General features: G+C 39.1%; 1 protein-coding gene across 1 annotated transcript in view; it reads right to left on the reverse strand.

Moving 5' to 3' along the window:
• didum (dilute class unconventional myosin) overlaps positions 1-20,266 on the reverse strand; it is a 66,140-nt gene that overhangs the window by 17,926 nt on the left and 27,948 nt on the right. Inside the window, exons 18-28 of the mRNA XM_074108508.1 lie at positions 19,760-19,917; positions 18,709-18,883; positions 15,642-15,731; positions 14,987-15,171; positions 13,404-13,660; positions 7,347-7,473; positions 6,486-6,564; positions 4,939-5,034; positions 4,471-4,579; positions 4,081-4,224; positions 3,904-3,983 (exon numbers count right to left, since the gene is read on the reverse strand). Coding sequence (XP_073964609.1) covers positions 3,904-3,983; positions 4,081-4,224; positions 4,471-4,579; positions 4,939-5,034; positions 6,486-6,564; positions 7,347-7,473; positions 13,404-13,660; positions 14,987-15,171; positions 15,642-15,731; positions 18,709-18,883; positions 19,760-19,917 — 1,500 coding nt within the window. The remainder of the gene's footprint in view (positions 1-3,903; positions 3,984-4,080; positions 4,225-4,470; positions 4,580-4,938; positions 5,035-6,485; positions 6,565-7,346; positions 7,474-13,403; positions 13,661-14,986; positions 15,172-15,641; positions 15,732-18,708; positions 18,884-19,759; positions 19,918-20,266) is intronic.

Below are 20,266 nucleotides of genomic sequence, written 5' to 3' on the forward strand. Positions count from 1 at the left end.
ATACAATCAATACGAAAGGACAGTACTTCCGATTTTACTTCTCTATCGCTTTAGGAAAATGTCGTGTTTCTGGCCGTTGAATAACGCAAAGGAGTAAGACTTTGTAGTAATTTTTTAGCATAAACAATAAATTCAGAACTGTTAGTAACACGATTTGGTAATACTCAGAGCCCGGAATTTTCGCGCCATTTTTGATCTGTCATAGTGATTTCCACTTATCGACTCTACGTCAACCGAAACCCTCATCCTAACTGACATTGGCCTTCAGGCCGCCATCAAGAGGAATAATAATAATAAAGAAATTATATCGATAATCGTAATCCATACTATAATATTATAAATGCGAAAGTATGTATGTTTGTGTGTTTGTCCGTCTTTCACGCCGTCACGGAGCGACGGATCGACGTGATTTTTGGCATAGAGATAGTTTATGGGCCCGAGAGTGACATAGGCTACTTTTTATCCCGGAAAATGCACAGTTCCCGAGGGAACAGCGCGCGATAACCGAATACCACGCAGGCGGAGCTGCGGGCAAAAGCTAGTATCTTTTATAAAGACACTAATGGAACACATATTTGCACTAAAACAGACTTTGAACATGAAATTAAATTACTAAATTAAAAATTGTTAACTATTAATTGTTTTCATTGCATAATGCATATTTATGACTATTTCACAATTTCGACTGCTCAAAAGTTAATTGGAATCGCTCTTTAACGATAAAACCGTCTATTGTCAACATCTACTTTTAATCTTTTTTATCATGTTGCGTATCGATATATCGATTGAATATCGGAAGTCGATAAGCGAGAAGTTACTATGACAGATCAAAAATGCCGCGAAAATTCTGGGCTCTGAATACTAATATAAAATTGCAAGTACTGTCAACAAAGTACAAATGTAGTGAATAACCCTTCCGCATCGTATTATCTCGGAAGCGTTCGTATTTCTTATGCTACTTCAGTCACCCTCACTAACCATCAACACAGCGTAAAAGAGAGAGAAGATTAATAATCGACATAGAGTATATATCCAATCGATTATTACACCTAAGTAAATATCGTTATGCAATTTTTGTTTACATTGAATTCTCTATATTTTCCCAGTAGTCAGATTGACTTGAAATTTTGCATACTTATGTAAATTGCGTGACAATACAATAATCTACAAGTGACATCCTGGTAGTCCGGCTAGCATCGTCTCCCAGGACGGAACTCTTCTTCAACGGTTAACGCATTCACTGCCACCTGACTTGGCTTGAATGACCACAGGTGCCACCGACGCACATGTGCGTTCAAAATGTATGAATAATTATGACAGCGGCACTGGAGGAAGTTCCAAAAACGCATATACGCGTCGATGGCAGTGAATGCGTTAATGGCATCGACTTGAAATTTGGTATTCAAATGTAGTCTGGGTGACAATGCGAGTAAAGTCGACAAAAAGTACAGTCAGCAAAAAAAAGCTGGTATTAAAAATGTTTTTTTTAGCAAAAACTAATTATTTAATACAAACATCTCTTATTAATACAATAGTTCATAGACACGTCGGCAGCATTCGAACGTATTCGTGTATTCCGAATTATCACGATGGGACCGGATTGTTCACTACATTTGTATTAGGTATATGAAAAGCGGTCGTTTTGTATCGTCTTGTTGTATTTGGACTTACGACATTTTTCAATGTTTGGAACCATTCCGTATTTCCGGTTTTTTTCTGTTTTGGGAAAAGAAAGGAAATAATGTGCTTAATAATCCAAGAATTTGTTTTTAGGTAACTGTTGGCAATACCAATTAGAGTATTGTGTTGGTAGTATGAACGTAAAATCCGGTCTCTTTTTCCGGTCCTTTTTTTCACAATATACTTCTACTACTGCTCACCTCATGGTTGTTTTTACCTCTCCGAGTTTTCCCTTAAATTGAACACTAGAATCAGTGCGAACCGGCGTCCACATAAATGGTCCTTCGAGCCGGAAAAACGAGTACCACAAAAACTTAGAGAACCGTTGAACATGTGTTTAAATCCGTGCTGTATTGCAGCCTGAGTCAAGGCATACAAGGTGAAATTTTTCAATGCATTTTTGGAACGAACTAATAAAGAATTTAAAATTTCAGATTTTAGCAGTGATTTAGTGAATTTTTTTAGTTGTCATAATTATGAAAAGATTATTTTATTTGTTGGGTTGAGGACGATATTTTTAAATTACTCAAAAATTGAAGAATATGGACGTTTCAAATTGTCAATTAAACAGAGAGCCGGCATGTACTATAGCGTCATTTTTCTAGCAAGAGATGGCAAACTTTATTTGCGCATATATTTTTTATTTTACAACAGATATTGATGATTTTTAAGTCATCCGTATTACTTTCTAGTTTCGTATCACGCTCAATTATTGTGAAAATTTGTATTCCATGCATTTAGACGCTTTTGTCACGTAATTATATTTGGTAACTTGCAATATTAAGTACAGTTTAGACGCGGAAGATTGAAACTTCAAGCTCGTTCCCTTTACGACCTACCAATGTATATATATAGTTAAAGTGAGAAAAGTTTTTCCATGTCAAAGTCTTTATGACATTGGCATATGATTGATTTCGACTTGGTTTGTGTAAAAACTTCTTCCACTACATCTATAATACAACTTGCACCATTTTTCTTGCAAGTCTAAACTGAGCTTAGTTTAAGATATTACTTAAAATACCTTTTTAAAACCTTGCATTAAATTACTTCGAGCCAACGGGTGATCCAGTATGAAAAGCTTCGACAGTTTCAACTCTCTAGAAGGCGGCACTTTAACCAGTTTCTTTGCAACTATATTTTCTTCAACAACTTCCATATTTTTCAAAAATCAATCAACTTGATCGACAAGTAAATATCACAGATATGAAAATCTTCTGAGATCCAAACAGATAATCAATAAGAACTAAAAATATTCACATATTTTAGACAGACGTCCGATAGCCAAATAGATGTGTGTACACTAAAAATATGCCATGTTTATTTTAGTATCAAATCATATGATAAATCTATTTGTTTAAGATAAATCCGTGTGACGGACGGGCAGGATAACGTCACTATTATTTAATGCTTATGTTTGGACAGTTGTGAATAAAACATCAACAAACGAAAACTAGAATTATTTCAAACCCTAATAGTATTTTACACAATCGTTAGGAGTTCTTACGTCTGCGTGACAGTGACACATACATATGAATGCATGTAAAAAGCCACTTTCCTATCGCTCCAAGAAATCGACGAAATTAACAATAAATGAATTGTACATTAATTACTACATTTTGAAAAGTAGTTTTATTTAATGTGTTATTTTGTTCATCATCATCATCATCATGTCAGCGGAAAGACGTCCACTGCTGGACATAGGCCTCCCCCAAAATAAATAGAGATTTTGAGATTTTGTTCATAAAAATATGTTTTCTTTCACGGCAGTATACATTTTACTTACACGAGCAAAGCAACGGTAAATAACTATAACAATAAATTAAATCGTTCCTCTACAGGTCACAGTATTTCCTTGAAAAAATTAAGTAAATTTATTTGTTACTTCTCATAAAACTAGACATACATAATCATGACATGAGAAAACAAAGACTGTTTACCGAAGAATTACAAGATTTCAATGTTATTATGTGTTTTAATTTCGTTTGTGACCAAATTTTACGACCGGACGTTACGTTTAATTGTATAATTTTGCAATCGATTGAATTGTACTTTTTGAGAACGTGTCAAAATGCGATAAATCCATTATATTTTGTCCTATGTTCAGGAAAATTCGTTATTGTCAGCTAAGATTATACCAAATATTTTCCTTTTCTAGACGAAATTCTACGGTTAGAAGTGCTTTGGGTTCACAATTCGGCATCAGTAAGTAAAATAATTACTTACGTGATTAGTTAGCACGCTCTTCAGTTGAATGCACTCATCGCGTCGTCTGTCCAATTCCTTCTGCATCACGCCCAGTTGGTCTACAAAATGAATTTGAACCATTTTTTAATTTCTCCTTTAGCTATCCACCTGAAGGTGGTTGATGGGAAGCCGATGTCAAAAGAATCAAGCACTAACCTATAACCTCCTTGGACAGTAAAATACTGTCTCCTGATGCTCGTAAGCGTTCCACATGCTCACGAAGCTTCTTATTCTCGATCTCCAGCTCCTCGACCTTGAATCTGTCCAGATTGGGGTTGGTGGGTGGAGAAGACAGTCGGCCTGAGAAAATAATAAAGTATACAATACATTTTTAGCATCCTGGAAAATATTAACAGGAGTATTCGGTTAAAATAATCCGATCACCTGCTGTGATCTAGAGATTTAATTTTATGACGCCTTGTTTGCTTATCTAGTTGATTCGGATTTACATTGGAATTCATACATATAAGAGCAATACATAATGTAATGTTTGCCATAATGATCATTTGCCATAAGTAACTCTTTTTTCTTAAAAAGTCTACTTACTCATAAGTCTCTCCTCGAGGTCGGTGGCCCGTTTGGTAGTCCTGGACAGTTCGCTTTGAAGAGCTGATATTCTGTTCTGCATCCGCAACACCAGGCCGGCATCAGCGATCTACAAAAACAATTTCTAATCATTTAATACTTTTCATTTTCCAGTCAGTTGTGTCTAAAACCGGCAATTAGGGGGTCATCGATAAATTACGTCACACATTTAGGGGCGGTTAGTGACACAGGAACAAAATAAGTGCAATTTTAATTGCAACACATATGACAAGGGGCTAAAAATGGTCAAAATTGGTGTGACATAGTTTATGAACGGCCCCAAAAGCAAGCGACAAGTACAATTTTGTTAGAGTTACAAAACAAATAGGACCACGGACTGGACAAATGATAAAACAACATGTCCCTTTTTGCGTCGGGGATTAAAAACAGCGATGTCTGAGCCTTGTATTAGTTATGGTGTAGACATACCGGCATGGGTCCGTTATGGGAGCCGGCAGACCAGTTGACAGCCTCGAGCGCGGGCCGCGAGTTCTCCACAGACCGCACTGAACCATACCCGTAGTCCTGCAAGAAACCATCATCATCATCATCGGCCAAAAGACGTCTGCTGGACATAGGCCTCCCAAGAATGCCGCCAGCATCCATACTCCGACAACTCTAAGAACACATTAATATCAAAGGCGTATTATAAAGTTAATGATTATATCATGGACAGGGATATTTGGAAATAATTCCGATCCGCATTAGCGATCCCTTCAAATAGCGAACCTACTGTGTTAAAAATAAAGTTGTGCTAAATACTTGTGATGTAACATATCATTTAATAATATTGTACTTAAATCTGTTTTAAAAAAAATATATACCTAGTTGAGTTTCTTGGCGGATTCTTCTCAGCAGAGGTTTTTCCGAACCGGTGGTAGATTTTTTTTGACATTCATAAGTGCTTGTTATAGCCTAAATTGAATAAAGATATTTTGACTTTGACTTTGAACATAAGCTTCATAGTTTTCTTGGGATAGTGTTAAAAAATCTATTTGGCGTCTATGACCTATAAATAGAGTTACACAAGTACCCCGTAAAGGTTAAATGGTATCTATAAAGAGTCCATTTACAATATTTGGAAACCGTAGTATAAATTTATGTCACTTGTGAAAGAGTTCGATGTCAAAATACAATAAGTCCTATATAAAGGACGCTGGTCGGGCAAGACTACCATCGAAAAAAGAAATGCCCACATTATATTTTTCATTGATATACAAACCCTATTTCAGTCAAATTAAGGTGCGACCAAACCTTAAAAAACGGTGACGGCACGGAATCGCAGTGACGCACCGTATGCGCACCGTTTTTATCGCATGCTCTCCACACCGCTGCTTAAAATACGGAATCGCAGTGACGTGCCGTTAACGTCAGGTCTTTACCGAACCAAAGTCGTGACGTTTACGGCAAGTCACTGCGATTCCGTACCGTCGCCGTTTCTTAAGCAGCGGTTTGGTCGAACCTTTAAAGAGTATACGCAGAATGTTTTTTTATGTACATTGATTGTTACCTAATATTCGCAGGACGACAAAGAGTCTTAAAATAGGTATCACCTATCTGTTAAATCATCATCATCATCCCAGCCTATATACGTCCCACTGCTGGGCACAGGCCTCCTCTCAGAAAAAGAGGGCTTGGGCCATAGTTCCCACGCGGGCCCAGTGCGGATTGGGAACTTCACACACACCATTGAATTGCTTCGCAGATTTGTGCAGGTTTCCTCACGATGTTTTCCTTCACCGCAAAGCTCGTGGTAAATTTCAAATGTAATTCCGCACATGAATTTCGAAAAACTCAGAGGTGCGAGCCGGGGTTCGAACCCACGACCCTCTGCTTGAGAGGCGATAGGTCAAACCACTAGACCACCACGGCTTTCACGGCTTTATCTGTTAAATAATCTGTGCTAACTCCGGTGTCTCCGGTTGTATATGATGACTGCTGCTGACAGACAACTATGGATGCGGCTTGTAACTTACATCTTCGACTGTCGTCTCCTGTTGTGAGTTGTTGCTGGCATCCGAGAGAGACCTCCTGTGCTCCTTTGGTGCCGGAGCCCTGAAAATATTAACAAAATATATATAGTTCTATAATATTAAATATAATGACCCGGATAACTCACGTCTTAAATCGAGTTTAGCTCGACATGTTTCGGGCTAATCCGTAGCCCTTCGTCTTCGGAGCAACGCGACGCAGCGGCTGCTGCAACACGCGCACTCAAGACGTGAAAAACGTCTTTAAGACGTGAGTTATCCGGGTCATTATATTTAATATGAGTGAGTCTCACGGTAGTTTCAAGTTCTATAATAATCAAAGCCCAGGGACAGATTTAAAGGTCTAGAGGCCCTGATGCTACGAAAAAGTGGAGGTCTTTAAGGTATCGGTCGAATTTGTTTTTTTTTTAATCTCTACTGTGGAGGCTCTCTTTCGTGTAATTCTCAGCTCATGGTATATACTGAAAATGTGCGCTTGTGCGAGCCCGACATCGAACCCACGACCGTCTGGTTGAGAGACATAGGCCAAACCACTGGCTACCGCTGCGACGTTGGCATGGCAACCATAATAAGTTTTTGATAGAAAAATCATTTTAATACAAGCTTTTCTTGGTGAGTGTACTTGCATTATCATCTAAAATACATTCTGTAGCAAATTTCAAGTAGATGCCATTAACCGTCGAGGAGTTCCGTCCTGCGGAGACGATCCTGGCCAACAGATTTACATAAGTATGCCAAATTTCAAGTAAATTCGACCACAAGAAGTGGGTCTTTAGCTTTCAAGATTTGACCCAAATAAATAAACAAAAAGGGCGAGCTATATTAATAAAAGAGCTATGTTCTTACCTCTGCAAAGAGTCCAGTCTCTCCTGCAACTCATACTGAGTAGAGAGCAACTTCTGCCGACTCTGTCTCTCTGCTTCCAATTCCTCGCTCAGAGCATTTTTCTCTTGCTCGTGTTGCTTGTCTCGCTCTGTAATAAAGACAACGATATATAGAAGATACAACGATAAATGTTTCAAAATATTTCAGCTGATGGGATACCCTATGTCCAACAGTGGACGTCCTATGGCTGATATGATGATGATATTAGCTGATGAATGTACACCTCTGTAAGAGATATTTATTGCATTTTTTGAATAATGTATTCTATTATTGTCGCGTATTAAAAATTTTCTAATAACTAAAATTATTCCCTTTCATGAAAGGGATAAAGTTTAAAAAACATAATAAACATAGGTATTTTGTATGCTTTGATTTTATTTGAAATACCTACCTTTTCTCTACCCTGTACTACCCTATCACTGCCCTACCCTACCCTACCCTACCCTACCTATTCAAACATCTTTGGTCGTCATGCAGATGGCGACATTAACTTACCTTTCCAGAACTGCGCTCTGCTCTCAAACTCTTTCGACCACACCTTGTAGGGTCCATTTTCCAAAGACCGGGGACCATTCTGCGTTACATCCACAGAGACAGCCTCAGAAGGTTCCATAGTGATAGAGTCCGTAGGGACCACCATTTTTACCTTATTTACATATACGTTTGTACGTGAAATTTATAACACTAGTTTTAGCCTGCGACTACGTCTGTGAAGGATTCATGTTCTATCCCACGGGAACTATGCTGTGTTACGGGTTTAAAACTAACCTATGTCCTTCCCAGGGTCTCAATATATGTCCATACAGAATATATCTAAACTAGTTCAGCAATTTGAGCGTGAAAAGGTAACAGACAGAGTTACTTCCACATTTATAACATCAATAAGGTCAAAATTACAAACATTTTTTATTCGACTGTATGGCAAACGAGCACGTGGGTCTCTGATGGTAAGAGATCCCCACCGCCCATAAACATCTGCAACACCAGGGGTATTGCAGACGCGTTGCCAACCTAGAGGCCTAAGATGGGATACCTCACGTGCCAGTAATTTCACCGGCTGTCTTACTCTCCACGCCGAAACACAACAGTGCAAGCACTGCTGCTTCACGGCGGGATTAGCGAGCAAGATGGTAGTAGCAATCTTGCACAAGGTCCTACCACCTGCAGATACATACACCATAAATGAAAAACACCATAATATATTTATAACATTTACACAAGTACCCCGTATTGTATTTACCTATGTTGACGAAATAAATGAATTTGTTTTGAACATGAAACTACCGTGAGACTCACTCATATTAAATATAATGACCCTCCGAAGACGAAGGGCTACGGATTAGCCCGAAACATGTCGAGCTAAACTCGATTTAAGACGTGAGTTATCCGGGTCGTTATATTTAATATAAGCGAGTCTCACGGTAGTTTCATGTTCAAAATTGCAAATCTTTACGGAGAGATATGGCAAAATAAAGTCAGAGCGTTCACACGGCTTAGAAGCTCCGAAGACGAAGGGCTACGGATTAGCCCGAAACATGTCGAGCTAAACTCGATTTAAGACGTGAAATGAATTTGTTTTTTTTTATTTGAATTTGACAAATTCAAAACCTATAAAAATTTAAGAAAATCCCAGTTTAAATTTGACCGCTAAATGTATTAGTTTACGCGAACAAATATAACAACACAAACACTAATCGTATATTTTTTATTTTTTATTTGACTGGATGGCAAACGAGCACGTGGGTCTCCTGATGGTAAGAGATCACCACCGCCCATAAACATCTGCAACACCAGGGGTATTGCAGACGCGTTGCCAACCTAGAGGCCTAAGATGGGATACCTCACGTGCCAGTAATTTCACCGGCTATATGTTGTGGTCTTTTTAAATATGGCTATGTGCATATTGTCCATTGGTGGTGTACGTTAAAAAAAATCGAGAAAACGAAATATGAGAGGTAATGGTGGATGGACGATGACCCGCGTATATGTTTCGTATACCTAACCTAATCACAATTCTAGATAACCTGATAAACACACCACGTAACACACACTACATTTTAACACTTGACATTTGACTTTCTTTGCAATATCCGACGCGTATACTTTTCATACGTGTCAAAATAAGGTTATGCCCACAAACTGGACGGCATAGTCGAAACTAAACATATACAGTGTTATCTGTTATCAAGCGATATCTTTAATTATAGATAACTAATAAATGACGTTTTTTTCATAATGCATAGATAGAGAAAGTGGTAAATAATCAATCAATTCAGCCTGCATTCCCTGCTGTTTGATCAAAAATCAAAACTTATTCTGTTAGCTTTTGTCCGCGGCTTCGCTCGCACAGAATTGGTAATCCCACAGGAACCCTACATTATTTCGGGATATTTTTATCCTATATGTTAATCCAAGGTATATATTACCTGTATGCCAAATTTCTTGCGAAGTTTCTGCGTGAAAGAGTAACAAAACATCCAAACATCTATCCATACAAACTTTCGCGTTTATAATATTCATCATCATCATCATCAGCCCGAAGACGTCCACTGCTGGACAAAGGCCTCCCCCTTAGAACGCCACAATGAACGACAACTTGCCACTTGCATCCACCGGTTTCCCGCTACTCTCACGATGTCGTCAGTCCACCTGGTGGGAGGCCTGCCAACGCTTCGTCTTCCGGTTCGTGGTCGCCACTCGAGGACTTTTCTCCCCCAATGGTTATCTGTTCTTCGAGCGATGTGGCCTGCCCATTGCCACTTCAATTTGCATATTTTTCCAGCTATGTCAGTGACTTTAGTTCTTCGACGAATTTCCGTATTCCGGATTCTATCGCGCAAAGAAACTCCAAGCATAGCTCTCTCCATAGCTCGTTGCGTGACTTTGAGCCTCTCTAAGAGGCCAACAGTTAAGGACCACGTCTCAGCGCCATAAGTCATCACTGGCAACACACACTGGTCGAAGACTCTAGTCTTCAGGCACTGCGGAATATTGGACGAGAAGACATCACGAAGTTTCCCGAACGCTGCCCATCCGAGTTGGATTCTTCGGGCGACCTCTTTGTTGAAGTTGGACCTACCCAACTGGACAACTTGTCCCAGGTAAACATAGTGGTCAACAACTTCGAGTACATCGTTCCCAACGATAACCGGCACGGGTGTGACATGGACATTTGACATGATTTTAGTCTTGTCCATGTTCATCTTAAGACCCACCTGTTGGGAGACGATACTGAGGTCACTGAGCATAGTATTGAGCCCCTCCAGCGACTCCGCCATTATGACTATATCATCGGCAAAACGAAGATGGGTGATGTACTCGCCGTTGATATTGATGCCGAACCTGTTCCAGTCCAAGAGCTTGAAAACGTCCTCCAACGCATTTGTGAACAGTTTCGGAGAAATAACGTCTCCCTGTCTCACACCTCGCTGCAGTTGGATTGGTTGTGTACTCTCGTCCTGCAACCGGATCGACATAGTGGCGCTGCTGTACAAACTCTTTAACACCTCGATGTATCTATAGTCAATATGGCATCGCTGAAGGGACTGCAGTACAGCCCAGGTCTCGATTGAATCGAAGGCTTTTTCATAGTCCACAAATGCTAAACATAGTGGCCGATTATACTCCTCGGTCTTCTGTATAATCTGGCGGAGCGTGTGAATGTGGTCTATGGTGCTAAAGCCTTTACGGAATCCAGCTTGTTCGGGAGGCTGGAAATCATCAAATCTTCGCTCGAGACGATTCGTAATGACCCTCGAAAACAACTTTTATAACATTAAACAACGTTTATAATATTAAGTAAGATATAATATTTCTTCATCATCATCATCATCTCAGCCTGTAACGTCCCACTGCACTCAGGTCACCGGAACACAGGCCTCCTCTTAGAATGAGAGGGCGTGGGTACATTTGCGTGCATTGGGTCGATTCTAGGGTAAGCAGTCGGTAGTTTGCGCGACAGCAGCACCAGTGCAGCCTACTCAACGCACGTCATAGCTTGGACCACAAAACAGACATGTTCAGAAATCAATCTACATACAAAGTGCGCTCGAGCAACGCACACATAGACACTGCTCACGGACACGATATCTCGGACCGGTTGGGATCAGTGCGAGCAAGAGTGCCATCCGCTTGAGACACGCGTCTGTGAACTTTTTGTGCAATAATGGAGAATGCGAATTTATTACACTTTAAAATATAATAATCGTGCATCTCGCCAATGTCGAAATCATCGCATGATATTTACTGTGCCAAATTTGTAATATAACAATGCCATTAACATTAAAATATTTTAATTATTATTAATTTATATTTCCATTCTTCCCGTTTCATTCTCAACAATAAATCCAACAACTAGATACAGATCTATTGAATAATGTTTTTCTCTCTCTTTCAAAACTCTTTTTTTTTATAAATTAACATGGGTACGAACAATCCATTCGTGTAATCGACACTATCGCAAAGTTATCATATCTGTAATAAAATAATCCTTTAGCTAACGATTATGTAGAATCAGTTCTCGGTGAATCAGAGTCTCGCTATGTATGGTGTATGGATGATGGGACATAAATCATGTATATTTATTAAATACACATTTAAAACATTGTATTAACAGCAAATTAGTTTTTTTTAAGTGTTAAAATAGGAACTACATTTTTATGTTCTTCTGCCTGAGCCCTAACTTTTTTAACAGATGTAGTACTTTGTTATTTTGGATATTATTTCAACATTATTAAAATTATTATGCCATAAGCCGTGGTGGCCTAGTGGTTAGACCTATCGCCTCTCAAGCAGAGGGTCGTTGGTTCAAACCCCCGGCTCGCACCTCTGAGTTTTTCGAAATTCGTGTGCATCGTGAGGAAACCTGCACAACCTGCGAAGCAATTCAATGGTGCGTGTGAAGTTCCCAATCCGCACTGGGCCCGCGTGGGAACTATGGCCCCAGCCCTCTAATTATGAGGAGGCCTGTGCCCGGCAGTGGGACGTAGCTGGGATTCTTAAAATTCTTTATAAAATGAACAATTTGTGCTTCATAAAGCACATTCGGCCGTTATTATTTGTGTTAATTTGTTCTTTATAAAGTACTAGAGGACTCCCGAGGGTTTTCATTTGATATCCATACCCATATTGTTACAATACAATTTTTATTTATTCCTTCGCCATATTTGTTTTCGCAGACGCTATATTGAAACATTATATACCCTATATCACTCCGACAGTTATAACGAATCCCATAATACCTTATACGTTAAAATCCGTTCAGCGTTTAGGCTGCAGCGAGGACCAAATAAATGGACATACATACCCACATACATACATGTGCTCGCAAAACATAACCCTCCTTCAGGAAGTCGGGTTAAAACCCTGACATTATCATTTCATAGTTCAATATCTCAATAATGGATTACTAATGTATGGGCAAAAAACGTTCCCCAAAGTATCACATGCCAAAATATTTTACTCAAATTATCATTTGGCAAAAATCATTTGCTAAAACAAATTGTCGCAATTTTACAGTTAGTAAATTTTTTTTTACTGCGATAAGTTTTTTGGGAAGTAAAATTTGGCGAAAAATATTTTGCCGAAACGGCAGTACACACATTTTATTTACCTATTAAGAATAATGAATTATGAACCTAGAGTCCGAATTATTTTACGGGTTTTAAAAAGAAGCAAAAGCTATGTTTTGAATATCATCATATTTTAGCTACCATGACTTTTGAGGTGCCAAACCCTATAAATACATTTTAAAAAATCTTACTTTGCTCCAAGAAGGGCTACGAATTAGCCCGAAACATGTCGAGCTAAACTCGATCCAAGACCTGGCCCTATACTACAAAGTGCAAAACTCGAACTACGGATGTTGCCGTCCCGCTGACGCTTATGTCATTTAATACGCGAGTGAAAGGGACGGTGCGATACGAACTTCGATTTTCGAGTTTAGTAGCCCCTCTGAGTTATCCGGATTTATTTCAAATATGAGTGAGTCCAACGTTAGTTTCATGTTCAAAATCTTACCTTCAATAGTCAAATCATACTGCTCCTTACAACTCTTCAATTCATTTTGTAACTTCTCGCTCTCGCCCTCCCACGCCTCCCTCTCTATTATATACTTCTTCTCTATCTCCTTCTTCTCTTCTATCAGCTGCTTGTTGCTGTCCCGCTCGCTCTCCAGCTCAGCCTGCAGCGCAGATATGATGCTATCCTTGTCTCCGATGGACACTTTGAGAGTCTTCGCTTCGATTTCTACTAGACGAAGGAGGTCAAGTTTTGCCCTGGAAAAAATAGACACGATTAGGCTGCATCCCCACCAGAGATGTGCGAGAAATGTGTTCTTCATGAACCAATAGGAACGCTTATTAATTTACTTGTATTCAGGGTTGGGCAGTATTTGAAATACTATAATATCTAGGGCCCGGAATTTTGCGTGCGGCTATTGACAGATTGTAGGGAGAGAGCACCGCTTTTTATCGATGTTATCGACAAATCGATAGTTTTTTTTTATTTATGTTGTAACTTTAATATATAATTGTAAATATATTTTTGCTTGGAATATTATTATTATAAAATACTTTATATTGGCTATGGTAAGAACTGAAGGAATACAAAATAATATTTTCTCTTTTATTTTATCAAAGGGTAGGCAAACAAGCTACCTAACGTTAAGTAGTCTCAGAGGGATCTTTTCTCAAGTAATAAAATATAAAGGTAGGTATTCGTAATTATAGTGATTCCAATAAAGCAATTTGAACGGATTAAACTTTCCAATATTTTGAACTTTTTTCATCATTGACCGCTGAAAAAAGTACGTACTAGTATCATCGTAAAGTTTGAGGTTTTATTTAATTTAAAAAAAATATCAATTTGTCGATAACATCGATAAAAATCGATGCTCTCTCCCTACAACCTGTCAATAGTCGCACGCAAAATTCCGAGCCCTAAAATATCTTAAACTTTCGTGATTTTCACATGAGTGACTATGAAGTCAAAATACCACGCACAGGACTTCACGCTAACACACACGAGAAATATTTACCTCGACGTTTTGGCAACATTACAGTGGCCGTGGTCACGAGTAGACTGAACTGTGGGATGTCAAGTCTGCCTAGCAGCGCGAGTCCTTCGAACTACCCGCACTTGATCACTAATAGTACCGGCACTCGTATCACGAACTACCCGCACTTTGAAATACTTGTAATTAAAATATGTAATTGTAATACAAATACGTATTTGGTATTTGTATTACAATTACTTGCTTAAATAAAATGTAATTTGTAATTCGAATTTCAAATACCTGACGCCGAGGTATTTTGTAGTTAGTATTTCAAATACTTATGGCTTCAAAATGGGCGTTTTCGTGTACAGATGTCCCTTTCTTTCTTTTCAATTTTCCGATATTTTAAAAAAATATCCCCATTTTTCATAAAAAATTGTACGAGTCAGTTTTGTTACGCCCATACTGAGTGTATGAAAAAAACGTAACGAAACTGTCATTTTTGGGGTCATTTTTTTAAACTATCTAAATCGACTGTCTGTCTGTCATTCGATTGCGATTGCGAGCGTCAGAAACGTTAGGCAATGCGGCTCTGGTTATTACTTACTTGAGTTCAACGCACTGCTGTACCAGCGGCTCCATGGCCCTGGCCTTCTGTTGGGACTCTCCCAACCGCTGCTGCAGGCTTATTATCTTGTTCTCCAGACCCTTGTTCAGGGTCTTAACGTGGTCCAGGCTGCGCGCTTCTATGCGCAAGCGCTTGTATTGGCGGCGGGCGAGGAAGCGGCGGATCTGCACACAAGATTAGCATTAAGGCGACCTTGTGCGTACGCGTGGACAAGGTCACCTCTCCTAGCGCGCTTTCTTTTACTATGTTAAATTAAAATCATTGATTTCAGGTCATTTTGGTAACCCATATTCACTACATCTAAATTAAGTTATTATTTTTTAATTAAATTCTAATTACAATTACAATTTTATGTCATTGGAATAAAAATTAAATAAATATTTTAGTTTGAAGAAAAGGGAATATGCATGGACACAAATTTGCACAAGGCGATACTTGTGCAAAATTAAACCTGTTAGAAAAAGCCGCGGACGGACAGACAGACAGCGGAGTACCAGTAATAGGGTCCCGTTGTCACCCTTTGGGTACGGAACCCTAAAAACCAGCAAATCTATTTAGTTAGCGCTGTGGCGCGGGGCGTCCAACGGGTTAATGCTGAATCTTCTTGCTTTTAAATCGGTTAAAAAATACTTACAGCAGCTTGAGCAATAACCAGCTGTCGTCGCATCTTCTTGACGCGTTTCCTTGCGAGATACCCGCGCGCATAACGCTGTATGACCATCGCCTAAAACACCAATTAACTCGTTAACACAATGGTGAAACATTTGTATTATAAAATACAATACAACAATATAAATTTGGACCGAGAGCACAGATTTTTCGAAAATCCAATCCTTAAGGGAGCAGGGGGCAAGGGGGTGATGGGTAGGAAAACCTTCGTCAGTAATTAAATTGATTCCTTTACAAAGTATTTCCTGTGTAAACACTGTTGGTATATCAATAAATAATCCATACTAATATTATAAATGCGAAAGTAACTCTGTCTGTCTGTCTGTCTGTCTGTTACGCTTTCACGCAAAAACCGCTGAACCGATTTGGATGAAATTTGGTACAGAGATAGAATAGACCATGGGAAAGAACATAGGCTATCTTTTATCGCGAAAAGGAGGTTTTAAGGGGTTGAAATAGGGGGTGAAAGTTTATATGGTGGAAGTTCGTCGCTGTCGGAAATAAAACCATGAAACTTGGCATTTAGGCACTTAATCCATACTATCCATACTAATATTATAAATGCGAAAGCAACTCTGTCTGTCTGTCTGTCTGTCTGTCTGTCTGTCTGTCTGTCTGTCTGTTACGCTTTCACGCAAAAACCGCTGAACCGATTTGGATGAAATTTGGTACAGAGATAGAATAGACCGTGGGAAAGAACATAAGCTATCTTTTATCGCGAAAAAAAGGCTTTAAGGGGTTAAAATAGGGGGTGAAAGTTTATATGGTAGAAGTTCGTCGCTGTCGGAAATAAAACCATGAAACTTGGCATTTAGGCACTTAATAAGAAATAAGTCGGTATGTGTTTTAGCTTTTTTGAAAATTCGACCTGTGAGGGGATGAAATAGGGGATGAAAGCTCATATGGAAGGTCGTCATTATCGAAGATAAATCGATGTTTCTTTATGAAACTTGGTATTTGGGCACGTGATAAGAGATAAATAATTGTTCGAGCGTTTTTAAAATTTCTTTCTGTTTGGGGGTGAAATAGGGGATGAAAGTTTATATATGTAAGATCGTCATTTTCGAAGATAAATCGATGGTTCTTTATGAAACTTGGCGTTTGGGCACGTGATAAGAGATAAATAGATATATTTTCGCGCATTTTTTTAAATTCTTCCTGTATGGGGTTGAAATAGGGGGTGAAAGTTTATATGAAGGTCGACATTGTAGAAGATAATCGATTGTTCTTTATGAAACTTGGCATTTGGGCACTTTGAAAAATAAATAGATATTTGTTCAAGGGTTTTTGAAAATTTTACCTGCGAGGGGATGAAATAGGATAAAAAATTATATGGAACGTCGTCATTATCACAGATAAATCGATGAATCTTTGTTGAGGTATTCGATAAGAACAAAAAAAACCGGTTAAAATCGACTCGAACTCGCGCATCAAGGGTTCCGTGCATAGGTATTTATGAATATCAAGTGTTAGCAGAGCCAGGCTAATAAGCAAAATGTACGCAATGTGGGGTCATTTTACATGGCTTATTAACATAGACAGTCAGACATGAAAAATTATGATTTTCAGATTTTTCTTACTTATTTTGCTATAAAGGGAATAAAATTTGCTATAAGAGTTTCCTTTATACAAAATTTCAAGTTTCTAGGATAGCCAGAAGTACCCTATAACTTTTTTTGAGTTTAGGGTTTTAATTTCAACTCGATAAATACTCCGCACGTTTACGGGATAAAGGGTCTTGACAGACAGACGGACGGACGGACAGCAAAGTCATCCTAAGAAACATATGTTCCGGCTCTTTTCAAATTTCGACATTTTTCATACCTACCTACTTGAAAATATGGGGATGAAAGTTCGTAAGGAATTCCAAACAAATTTACTAAAAGTACCTATATTTATCGGAAATATGTGTAGCAATGCTTAGTAAGAATGCCGTCTTAATTATAATCCTACCCTCCTAACTTACAATAAAGGACGTAAGATGTCAAGAGCTCACTATGAAGAATTAGTCCTTTTGTGTTGGCAGGGAAGAATACTTATGTTTTACTAAAGAATGGAAGAACAAAAAAAAATAGTTTAGATATAAAGCAATGTATTAAAATAGGTTATTTTCAGTAAACCGTAGAAGTTTCTATGTGCTATTATTGGCAGAATAGGTACCCTAAATAAATTAAATACTTTCCAAAGTTACTATTCCACGCGGACGAAGTCGCGGGCAAAAGCTAGTAAATAAATAAATAAAGTCATAGACTCTTAGTACGTTTTAAAACCAAAGTACTAAGTAGACAAGTGCATATCAAATTATACTTACTTGACATGATAACAAGGGTCAAAACAGTATACACCTCTAACATATATCTAGTTTCATATCAATACAAAACCTCATATTAAATATAATGACCCGGATAACTCACGTCTCAAATCGAGTTTAGCTCGACATGTTTCGGGCTAATCCGTAGCCCTTCGTCTTCGGAGCAACTCGACTCAGCGGCTGCTGCAACACGCGCACCCCACACGCGCCACAGCCCGAAACATGTCGAGCTAAACTCGATTTGAGACGTGAGTTATCCGGGTCATTATATTTAATATGAGTGAGTCTCACGGTAGTTTCATGTTCAAAAATACAAAACCTTTTTAATGAACAACTTCGTAAAAGTTTAAATCAAGTAATGTTCTATTTAATTGTCAGTGTTTGTCAGTGCCAAGGTGTAGTGGTAGGGTTGCTATGGTCACCTTATGTTTAGCAGGTTGACAGGTTGACGCAGTATGTCCTACTCAATCGGTAAAGCAGATTAGCGCTCATAATGAGCAAAGGAAAATAGATCTTAGGGTGACAAACCTTTTTTTACTCCGACTGTACGCGGAACAAAACTCGAATTTAAATCATAACATTGATGCATGTTTTTTTTATTACAAATCTGGTATTTTTACGTAGAATCTGATATGTTTTTCATTTTGGTTAGCTTTTGCTAAGATATACAATATATATAAGTTTGAAAGGAATATTTGTAATAATTCAACAATGGTCTTACAGCTTTGACCCTCCGTCGGTCGCGGTACAGCTGCCTCGCGAGGTAGCCCCTGGCGCGAGCCTGGAGCCCTATCGCGAGTCTCCGCAGTCTCTGGTACTTGAGGCGCGCGAGCCAACCTCGCACGTTGCGTTGTATTTTGATGGCGGCGCGTAAGCGACGGACTTCCTGCGCTTTGCTGTTAAAGATATAAAAATAAAGATAAATAAAGATGTTTTTGCGATGATTATGGCACATCTGGTAGTACGGTGAACGGGTGTATTGCTCTGAGGATGCAAAACTCTAATTGAGTTCGAAACGCGCAGTGTTTTGTGGTGATAGCTAAGTTTGTAAGATTTGTGTGTGTTCTTATGGAGGTGGAGGAACTGCATGAACACACATTTGTGGTAGAAGTAATAGCTATTATAAGGTCGCGAGTGCGCAAAGGAATTGTCTGTAGTTAATTGATTATACGTCTTTTTTATTATTACTTCTCGAATCGGCAACAGCCGCGTAGGATGTCCTCCAACAAGATGGGCGGATGACCTGGTTAACGCGGGTTCACGGTAGATGCAAGCCTTTTCATTCGCGGTATGATAATAATGATGATGATCGACAATGACGACACTGAAGATGATAATGAATTTTATTGGTGTAGTTATACCATAGGTATATATGCATGATGGTGATGATGACGACGAAGACGACGACGATGATGATGATGACGATGACGACAACGACGATGATGATGATGATATGATGATGATGTTGTTGATGATGATGATAATGATGATGGTAATGACGATGATAAAGGTGATGGTGGTGGTGGTGGCCCTCACAACAGCCGATACCAGTAGATACTTGTCGCATGAGACGCTAGACTGCTTTTGTAACACTTTGTATAGGTCGGGATGATGATAATGAGGGTGATGATGACGATATGATGATGATGGTGACAACTGTGGTAGTTGTGGTGGTGATGATAATGAAGATGATGACGATAATGATGATAATGGTGGTGGTGGTGATGATGAAGACGACGATGCTGATGTATCTCGCCGGTGTGTCAGCGTACCGTCTGGCCAGGTATCCGCGGCAGTGCGCCTGTAACCCTCGCAGCAGCCGCATGCGCCGTAGATACTTGCGGCGCGCCACAAACCGCCGCACGCAGCTTTGGACGCGCACGCAGTAGAGACGCTGAATGTCCGCACGGAGCTTTTCTAGATACGCCACCTGGGGAGGATATCGTGTTAGAAAAGTGAAGGAAGGGGGTCACGGAATAGGAAAGAAAGCAGGCAAGAAACAAAGATAAGCTTTATTCGTGAAGGCAATGAAGAAACAGTACATGGTGCATTAAAGGGCGTAAGAAGGGGATTACTAATGAGTCTATGAATGACCCGAGTTTGTAATCCCCTTAATTTTTGGCATAGGGATAGTTTATGGGCCAGAGAGTGACATAGGCCATTTTTTATCCCGGAAAAATGCAGTTCCCGAGGAAACAGCGCGCGATTACCGAACTACAGATATAGAATAGCGTATCGACGGTTGAAAGGCTAATTCATCTAAGCGTCATTTTTTTTAG

This window comes from Choristoneura fumiferana, chromosome 27 (genome assembly GCF_025370935.1).
Source record: "Choristoneura fumiferana chromosome 27, NRCan_CFum_1, whole genome shotgun sequence".
NCBI lineage: Eukaryota > Metazoa > Arthropoda > Insecta > Lepidoptera > Tortricidae > Choristoneura > Choristoneura fumiferana.